The sequence below is a fragment of the Gallus gallus genome, unplaced genomic scaffold, assembly GCF_016699485.2.
Source record: "Gallus gallus isolate bGalGal1 unplaced genomic scaffold, bGalGal1.mat.broiler.GRCg7b scaffold_102, whole genome shotgun sequence".
Taxonomy (NCBI): Eukaryota; Metazoa; Chordata; class Aves; order Galliformes; family Phasianidae; genus Gallus; species Gallus gallus.
In genome coordinates, this window is record NW_024096054.1 from 1 (window position 1) to 10,040 (window position 10,040).

Sequence of the window (10,040 nt, forward strand, 5' to 3'; positions counted from 1 at the left end):
TCCCCCCTGATCCCCCCTAATCCCCCATATACTCCCATGTAATCCCCCCTAATCCCATATAATCCCATGTAATCCCCCCAAATCCCATATATTCCCATATCACCCCCCCCAAATCCCATATAATCCCCTATAATCCCATCTAACCCCACAGAGGTGGTCGCGTGCCCCGTTCCCCCCTAATCCCCCCTAATCCCCCATATACTCCCATGTAATCCTCCCTAATCCCATGTAATCCTCCCTAATCCCATATAATCCCCCCAAATCCCATATAATCCCCTATAATCCCATAACCCCACAGAGGTGGTCGCGTGCCCCAATCCCCCCTAATCCCCCCTAATCCCCCATATACTCCCATGTAATCCCCCCAAATCCCATGTAATCCCCCCTAATCCCATATAATCCCATGTAATCCCCCCAAATCCCATATATTCCCATATCACCCCCCCTAATCCCATATAATCCCCTATAATCCCATCTAACCCCACAGAGGTGGTCGCGTGCCCCGATCCCCCCCAATCCCCCCTAATCCTCCATATACTCCCATGTAATCCCCCCAAATCCCATATAATCCCATATAATCCCCCCAAATCCCATATAATCCCCTATAATCCCATCTAACCCCACAGAGGTGGTCGCGTGCCCCGATCCCCCCTAATCCCCCCTAATCCTCCATATACTCCCATGTAATCCCCCCAAATCCCATATAATCCCATATAATCCCCCCAAATCCCATATAATCCCCTATAATCCCATCTAACCCCACAGAGGTGGTCGCGTGCCCCTATCCCCCCCAATCCCCCCTAATCCTCCATATACTCCCATGTAATCCCCCCTAATCCTATATAATCCCATGTAATCCCCCAAATCCCATATAATCCCCTATAATCCCATAACCCCACAGAGGTGGTCGCGTGCCCCGATGCGGCCTCGTGTCGCCGCGCCTGTGGGGTCGCTTCCGGCTGCTCCAACGTCGCCTACCCCAAACTCGTGGTCGGCCTCCTGCCCCACGGTGCGCTATGGGGTCATGGGGGGGGATGTGGGGCCCTATGGGGCCTTATGGGGTGCTATGGGGCCAGAGGGGGCCAGAGGGGGCGCTATGGGGATCTATGGGGCCATATGGGGCCGTATGGGGCCATAGGGGGAGCTATGGGGTGCTATGGGGTGCTATGGGGCCATATGGGGCCACAGGGGGCGCTATGGGGTGCTATGGGGAGCTATGGGGCCATATGGGGCCACAGGGGGCACTATGGGGATCTATGGGGCCATATGGGGCCGTATGGGGCCATAGGGGGAGCTATGGGGTGCTATGGGGCCAGAGGGGGCCAGAGGGGGCGCTATGGGGATCTATGGGGCCATATGGGGCCGTATGGGGCCATAGGGGGAGCTATGGGGTGCTATGGGGTGCTATGGGGCCATATGGGGCCTTATGGGGTGATTTGGGGCCATGGGGGGAGCTATGGGGTGCTATGGGGTGCTATGGGGCCATATGGGGCCACAGGGGGCGCTATGGGGTGCTATGGGGATCTATGGGGGCCTTATGGGGCAGTATGGAGCCATATGGGGCCATATGGGGCTTTATGGGGTGATATGGGGTAGTATGGGGTGCTATGGGGCCATATGGGGCCAGACGGGGCGCTATGGGGAGCTATGGGGCCATATGGAGCTGTATGGGGTGCTATAGGGAGATGTGGGGCCTTATGGGGTGCTATGGGGCCACAGGGGGTGCTATGGGGTGGTATGGGGAGCCATGGGGTCATATGGGGCCTTATGGAGCCTTATGGGGCCTTATGGGGTGATGTGGGGCGCTATGGGGCCATATGGGGCGCTATGGGGTGGTATGGGGAGCTATGGGGCACTATGGGGCCTTATGGGGTGATGTGGGGCCATAGGGAGAGCTATGGGGTGCTATGGGGCCATATGGGGCCACAGGGGGCCCTATGGGGTGCTATGGGGAGCTATGGGGCCATATGGGGCCTTATGGGGTGCTATGGGGCCATAGGGGGAGCTATGGGGAGCTATGGGGTGATATGGGGCCATATGGGGTGATATGGGGTGATATGGGGCACTATGTGGCGCTATGGGGCGCTATGGGGCACTATGGGGTGCTATGGGGAGCTATGGGGCGCTATGGGGCAATATGGGGCAATATAGGGTGCTATGGGGCGCTATGGGGCCTATGGGGTGCTGTGGGGCGACTTTTAATGCCTATCAACTCCTATTAACGCCTATTAAATCCCCATTAACGCCTATTAACGCCTATTAAATCCCAATTAACGCCTATTAACGCCAATTAACCCCTATTAAATCAACCCGAACCCCAATTAGAGCCTCTTAACCCCTATTAAGTCTTAATAAACGCCTATTAACGCCTATTAAATCCCCATTAACGCCTATTAAATCCCCATTAACGCCTATGAACGCCTATTAAATCCCAATTAACGCCTATTAAATCCCAATTAACCCCTATTAAATCAACCCGAACCCCAATTAGAGCCTCTTAACCCCTATTAAGTCTTAATAAACGCCTATTAAAGCCTATTAAATCCCCATTAACTCCTATTAACGCCTATTAAAACCCAATTAACGCCTATTAGCGCCAATTAACCCCTATTACATCCGCACGAACCCCCAATTAGAGCCTATTAACCCCTATTAGCCCTCCCTAATACCTATTAACGCCGATTAACCCCTATTAAATCTTAATAAACGCCTATTAACGCCTATTAAATCCCCATTAACGCCTATTAACGCCTATTAAATCCCAATTAACGCCTATTAGCGCCAATTAACCCCTATTAAATCAACCCGAACCCCAATTAGAGCCTCTTAACCCCTATTAAGTCTTAATAAACGCCTATTAACGCCTATTAAATCCCCATTAACGCCTATTAAATCCCCATTAACGCCTATTAACGCCTATTAAATCCCAATTAACGCCTATTAGCGCCAATTAACCCCTATTAAATCCCCCCGAACCCCAATTAGAGCCTATTAACCCCCCCCCCCGAGCCTCCCCCCGGGCCCTAATTAGCCTAATGACCCAATTAGGGCTGCGGGGGCTGATGCTGGCCGTGGTGCTGGCGGCTCTCATGTCGTCCCTCGCCTCCATCCTGGCCAGCGCCGGCGCCATCTTCAGCCTGGATCTCTATGGGAGGCTGCGGCCGGACGCCACGCAACGGCGCCTCCTGGTGGTCGGGAGGTGCAATTGCAGCCGCGGGGAGGGAATATAATGGGGGGAGGGATTGGGGTTTTGGGGGGGGGGGGGGGGGGATGGAGGGGACCCCATAGAGGTGATCCTATAGAGGGGAACATATAGAGGGGACTCCAGAGAGGTGACCCCAATGGAGGCGACCCCATAGAGGTGACCCAATGGAGGCCATAGAGGTGACCCAATGGAGGCCATAGAGGTGACCCCATGGAGGTTCCCCCAATGGAGGTGCCCCAATGGAGGCCCTATATGTGACCCCATAGAGGTGACCCCATAGAGGTGACCCCATAGAGGTGACCCAATGGAGGTGACCCAATGGAGGCCATAGAGGTGACCCCATGGAGGCCATAGAGGTGACCCAATGGAGGTGACCCCATATAGGAGACCCCATAGAGGGGACCCCAATGGAGACCATAGAGGTGACCCAATGGAGGTGTTCCAATGGAGGCCATAGAGGTGACCCCATAGAGGTGACCCAATGGAGGCCATAGAGGTGATCCAATGGAGGCCATAGAGGTGACCCAATGGAGGTTCCCCCATTAGAGACCATAGAGGTGACCCCATAGAGGTGACCCCATAGAGGTGACCCCATAGAGGGGACCCCATAGAGGTGACCCAATGGAGGCCATAGAGGTGACCCCATAGAGGTGACCCCAATGGAGGCCATAGAGGTGACCCAATGGAGGTTCCCCCAATGGAGGTGACCCAATGGAGGCCCTATATGTGACCCCATAGAGGTGACCCCATAGAGGGGACCCCATAGAGGTCATATAGGTGTCCCAATGGAGGCCATAGAGGTGACCCAATGGAGGCCATAGTGATGGCCCAATGGAGGTTCCCCCAATGGAGGCCATAGAGGTGACCCAATGGAGGTTCCCCCAATGGAGGTGACCCAATGGAGGCCCTATATGTGACCCCATAGAGGTGACCCCATAGAGGGGACCCCATAGAGGTGAACGCATAGAGGTGTCCCAATGGAGGCCATAGAGGTGACCCAATGGAGACCATAGAGGTGACCCAATGGAGGCCATAGAGATGACCCCATAGAGGTGACCCCATAGAGGTGACCCCATAGCAGTGCCCCCATAGCGGCCCTATATGTGCCACCCCCTCTGCAGGCTGTTCATGGTGCTGCTGGTGGGGCTGAGCCTGGCGTGGCTGGAGGTGACCCCATAGAGGTGACCCCATGGAGGCCATAGAGGAGACCCAATGGAGGCCCTATATGTGACCCCATAGAGGTGACCCCATAGAGGCGTTCCAATGGAGGCCATAGAGAAGACCCCATAGAGGTGATCCAATGGAGGCCATAGAGGTGACCCAATGGAGGTTCCCCCAATGGAGGTGACCCAATGGAGGCCCTATATGTGACCCCATAGAGGTGACCCCATAGAGGGGACCCCATAGAGGTGACCCCATAGAGGCGTCCCAATGGAGGCCATAGAGGTGACCCAATTGAGACCATAGAGGTGACCCAATGGAGGCCATAGAGATGACCCCATAGAGGTGACCCCATAGAGGTGACCCCATAGCAGTGCCCCCATAGCGGCCCTATATGTGCCCCCCCCCCCCCCGCAGGCTGTTCATGGTGCTGCTGGTGGGGCTGAGCCTGGCGTGGCTGGAGGTGACCCCATAGAGGTGACCCCATAGAGGAGACCCAATGGAGGTGACCCAATGGAGGCCATAGAGGTGACCCCATAGAGGTGACCCCATAGAGGCTCCCCCAATGGAGGTGACCCAATGGAGGCCATAGAGGAGACCTCAATGGAGGCCCTATATGTGACCCCATAGAGGTGACCCCATAGAGGCGTTCCAATGGAGGCCATAGAGAAGACCCCATAGAGGTGACCCAATGGAGGCCATAGAGGTGACCCAATGGAGGTTCCCCCAATGGAGGTGACCCAATGGAGGCCCTATATGTGACCCCATAGAGGTGACCCCATAGAGGGGACCCCATAGAGGTGACCCCATAGAGGCGTCCCAATGGAGGCCATAGAGGTGACCCAATTGAGACCATAGAGGTGACCCAATGGAGGCCATAGAGATGACCCCATAGAGGTGACCCCATAGAGGCTCCCCCAATGGAGGTGACCCAATGGAGGCCATAGAGGAGACCTCAATGGAGGCCCCATATGTGACCCCATAGAGGTGACCCCATAGAGGTGATCCAATGGAGGCCATAGAGGTGACCCAATGGAGGTTCCCCCAATGGAGGTGACCCAATGGAGGCCCTATATGTGACCCCATAGAGGTGACCCCATAGAGGGGACCCCATAGAGGTGAACGCATAGAGGTGTCCCAATGGAGGCCATAGAGGTGACCCAATGGAGACCATAGAGGTGACCCAATGGAGGCCATAGAGATGACCCCATAGAGGTGACCCCATAGAGGTGACCCCATAGCAGTGCCCCCATAGCGGCCCTATATGTGCCACCCCCTCTGCAGGCTGTTCATGGTGCTGCTGGTGGGGCTGAGCCTGGCGTGGCTGGAGGTGACCCCATAGAGGTGACCCCATGGAGGCCATAGAGGAGACCCAATGGAGGCCCTATATGTGACCCCATAGAGGTGACCCCATAGAGGCGTTCCAATGGAGGCCATAGAGAAGACCCCATAGAGGTGATCCAATGGAGGCCATAGAGGTGACCCAATGGAGGTTCCCCCAATGGAGGTGACCCAATGGAGGCCCTATATGTGACCCCATAGAGGTGACCCCATAGAGGGGACCCCATAGAGGTGACCCCATAGAGGCGTCCCAATGGAGGCCATAGAGGTGACCCAATTGAGACCATAGAGGTGACCCAATGGAGGCCATAGAGATGACCCCATAGAGGTGACCCCATAGAGGTGACCCCATAGCAGTGCCCCCATAGCGGCCCTATATGTGCCCCCCCCCCCCCGCAGGCTGTTCATGGTGCTGCTGGTGGGGCTGAGCCTGGCGTGGCTGGAGGTGACCCCATAGAGGTGACCCCATAGAGGAGACCCAATGGAGGTGACCCAATGGAGGCCATAGAGGTGACCCCATAGAGGTGACCCCATAGAGGCTCCCCCAATGGAGGTGACCCAATGGAGGCCATAGAGGAGACCTCAATGGAGGCCCTATATGTGACCCCATAGAGGTGACCCCATAGAGGCGTTCCAATGGAGGCCATAGAGAAGACCCCATAGAGGTGACCCAATGGAGGCCATAGAGGTGACCCAATGGAGGTTCCCCCAATGGAGGTGACCCAATGGAGGCCCTATATGTGACCCCATAGAGGTGACCCCATAGAGGGGACCCCATAGAGGTGACCCCATAGAGGCGTCCCAATGGAGGCCATAGAGGTGACCCAATTGAGACCATAGAGGTGACCCAATGGAGGCCATAGAGATGACCCCATAGAGGTGACCCCATAGAGGCTCCCCCAATGGAGGTGACCCAATGGAGGCCATAGAGGAGACCTCAATGGAGGCCCCATATGTGACCCCATAGAGGTGACCCCATAGAGGTGATCCAATGGAGGCCATAGAGGTGACCCAATGGAGGTTCCCCCAATGGAGGTGACCCAATGGAGGCCCTATATGTGACCCCATAGAGGTGACCCCATAGAGGGGACCCCATAGAGGTGACCCCATAGAGGCGTCCCAATGGAGGCCATAGAGGTGACCCAATTGAGACCATAGAGGTGACCCAATGGAGGCCATAGAGATGACCCCATAGAGGTGACCCCATAGAGATGACCCCATAGCAGTGCCCCCATAGCGGCCCTATATGTGCCACCCCCTCTGCAGGCTGTTCATGGTGCTGCTGGTGGGGCTGAGCCTGGCGTGGCTGGAGGTGACCCCATAGAGGTGACCCCATGGAGGCCATAGAGGAGACCCAATGGAGGCCCTATATGTGACCCCATAGAGGTGACCCCATAGAGGCGTTCCAATGGAGGCCATAGAGAAGACCCCATAGAGGTGATCCAATGGAGGCCATAGAGGTGACCCAATGGAGGTTCCCCCAATGGAGGTGACCCAATGGAGGCCCTATATGTGACCCCATAGAGGTGACCCCATAGAGGGGACCCCATAGAGGTGACCCCATAGAGGCGTCCCAATGGAGGCCATAGAGGTGACCCAATTGAGACCATAGAGGTGACCCAATGGAGGCCATAGAGATGACCCCATAGAGGTGACCCCATAGAGGTGACCCCATAGCAGTGCCCCCATAGCGGCCCTATATGTGCCCCCCCCCCCCCCGCAGGCTGTTCATGGTGCTGCTGGTGGGGCTGAGCCTGGCGTGGCTGGAGGTGACCCCATAGAGGTGACCCCATAGAGGAGACCCAATGGAGGTGACCCAATGGAGGCCATAGAGGTGACCCCATAGAGGTGACCCCATAGAGGCTCCCCCAATGGAGGTGACCCAATGGAGGCCATAGAGGAGACCTCAATGGAGGCCCTATATGTGACCCCATAGAGGTGACCCCATAGAGGCGTTCCAATGGAGGCCATAGAGAAGACCCCATAGAGGTGACCCAATGGAGGCCATAGAGGTGACCCAATGGAGGTTCCCCCAATGGAGGTGACCCAATGGAGGCCCTATATGTGACCCCATAGAGGTGACCCCATAGAGGGGACCCCATAGAGGTGACCCCATAGAGGCGTCCCAATGGAGGCCATAGAGGTGACCCAATTGAGACCATAGAGGTGACCCAATGGAGGCCATAGAGATGACCCCATAGAGGTGACCCCATAGAGGCTCCCCCAATGGAGGTGACCCAATGGAGGCCATAGAGGAGACCTCAATGGAGGCCCCATATGTGACCCCATAGAGGTGACCCCATAGAGGTGATCCAATGGAGGCCATAGAGGTGACCCAATGGAGGTTCCCCCAATGGAGGTGACCCAATGGAGGCCCTATATGTGACCCCATAGAGGTGACCCCATAGAGGGGACCCCATAGAGGTGACCCCATAGAGGCGTCCCAATGGAGGCCATAGAGGTGACCCAATTGAGACCATAGAGGTGACCCAATGGAGGCCATAGAGATGACCCCATAGAGGTGACCCCATAGAGATGACCCCATAGCAGTGCCCCCATAGCGGCCCTATATGTGCCACCCCCCTCTGCAGGCTGTTCATGGTGCTGCTGGTGGGGCTGAGCCTGGCGTGGCTGGAGGTGACCCCATAGAGGTGACCCCATGGAGGCCATAGAGGAGACCCAATGGAGGCCCTATATGTGACCCCATAGAGGTGACCCCATAGAGGCGTTCCAATGGAGGCCATAGAGAAGACCCCATAGAGGTGATCCAATGGAGGCCATAGAGGTGACCCAATGGAGGTTCCCCCAATGGAGGTGACCCAATGGAGGCCCTATATGTGACCCCATAGAGGTGACCCCATAGAGGGGACCCCATAGAGGTGACCCCATAGAGGCGTCCCAATGGAGGCCATAGAGGTGACCCAATTGAGACCATAGAGGTGACCCAATGGAGGCCATAGAGATGACCCCATAGAGGTGACCCCATAGAGGTGACCCCATAGCAGTGCCCCCATAGCGGCCCTATATGTGCCCCCCCCCCCCCGCAGGCTGTTCATGGTGCTGCTGGTGGGGCTGAGCCTGGCGTGGCTGGAGGTGACCCCATAGAGGTGACCCCATAGAGGAGACCCAATGGAGGTGACCCAATGGAGGCCATAGAGGTGACCCCATAGAGGTGACCCCATAGAGGCTCCCCCAATGGAGGTGACCCAATGGAGGCCATAGAGGAGACCTCAATGGAGGCCCTATATGTGACCCCATAGAGGTGACCCCATAGAGGCGTTCCAATGGAGGCCATAGAGAAGACCCCATAGAGGTGACCCAATGGAGGCCATAGAGGTGACCCAATGGAGGTTCCCCCAATGGAGGTGACCCAATGGAGGCCCTATATGTGACCCCATAGAGGTGACCCCATAGAGGGGACCCCATAGAGGTGACCCCATAGAGGCGTCCCAATGGAGGCCATAGAGGTGACCCAATTGAGACCATAGAGGTGACCCAATGGAGGCCATAGAGATGACCCCATAGAGGTGACCCCATAGAGATGACCCCATAGCAGTGCCCCCATAGCGGCCCCTATATGTGCCCCCCCCCCCCCCCCGCAGGCTGTTCATGGTGCTGCTGGTGGGGCTGAGCCTGGTGTGGCTGGAGGTGACCCCATAGAGGTGACCCCATAGAGGTGACCCCATGGAGGCCATAGAGGTGACCCCATAGAGGTGACCCCATAGAGGTGACCCCATAGCAGTGCCCCCATAGCGGCCCTATATGTGCCCCCCCCCCCCCCCGCAGGCTGTTCATGGTGCTGCTGGTGGGGCTGAGCCTGGCGTGGCTGGAGGTGACCCCATAGAGGTGATCCCATAGAGGTGACCCAATGGAGGCCATAGAGGTGACCCAATGGAGGTGTTCCAATGGAGGCCATAGAGGTGACCCCATAGAGGTGACCCCATAGAGGTAACCCAATGGAGGCCATAGAGGTGACCCCATAGAGGTGACCCCATAGAGGTGACCCCATAGCGGCCCTATATGTGCCCCCCCCCCCCCCCGCAGGCTGTTCATGGTGCTGCTGGTGGGGCTGAGCCTGGCGTGGCTGGAGGTGACCCCATAGAGGTGACCCCATAGAGGTGACCCCATAGCGGCCCTATATGTGCCCCCCCCCCCCCGCAGGCTGTTCATGGTGCTGCTGGTGGGGCTGAGCCTGGCGTGGCTGCCGGTGGTGCGCGCGGCGCAGGGGGGGCGGCTGTTCGATTACATTCAGGCGGTGGGCAGTTTCCTCACCCCCCCCATCGCCGCCCTCTTCTTCCTCGCCGTCTTCGTGCCCGCGTCAACGAACCCGTGA

The 10,040-nt window shown here is 57.1% G+C and overlaps 1 protein-coding gene across 1 annotated transcript; it reads left to right on the plus strand.

The window, feature by feature from the left end:
* Positions 1 to 897: 897 nt before the first annotated feature.
* LOC121108944 (sodium/glucose cotransporter 2-like) lies at positions 898 to 10,040 on the plus strand (the record flags this gene model as incomplete). The annotated part of the gene is made up of 3 exons (XM_040657302.1): positions 898 to 1,009; positions 3,049 to 3,199; positions 9,869 to 10,040. Coding segments are annotated over 3 exons (435 nt in total), but the record flags the coding sequence as incomplete, so codon positions are not given.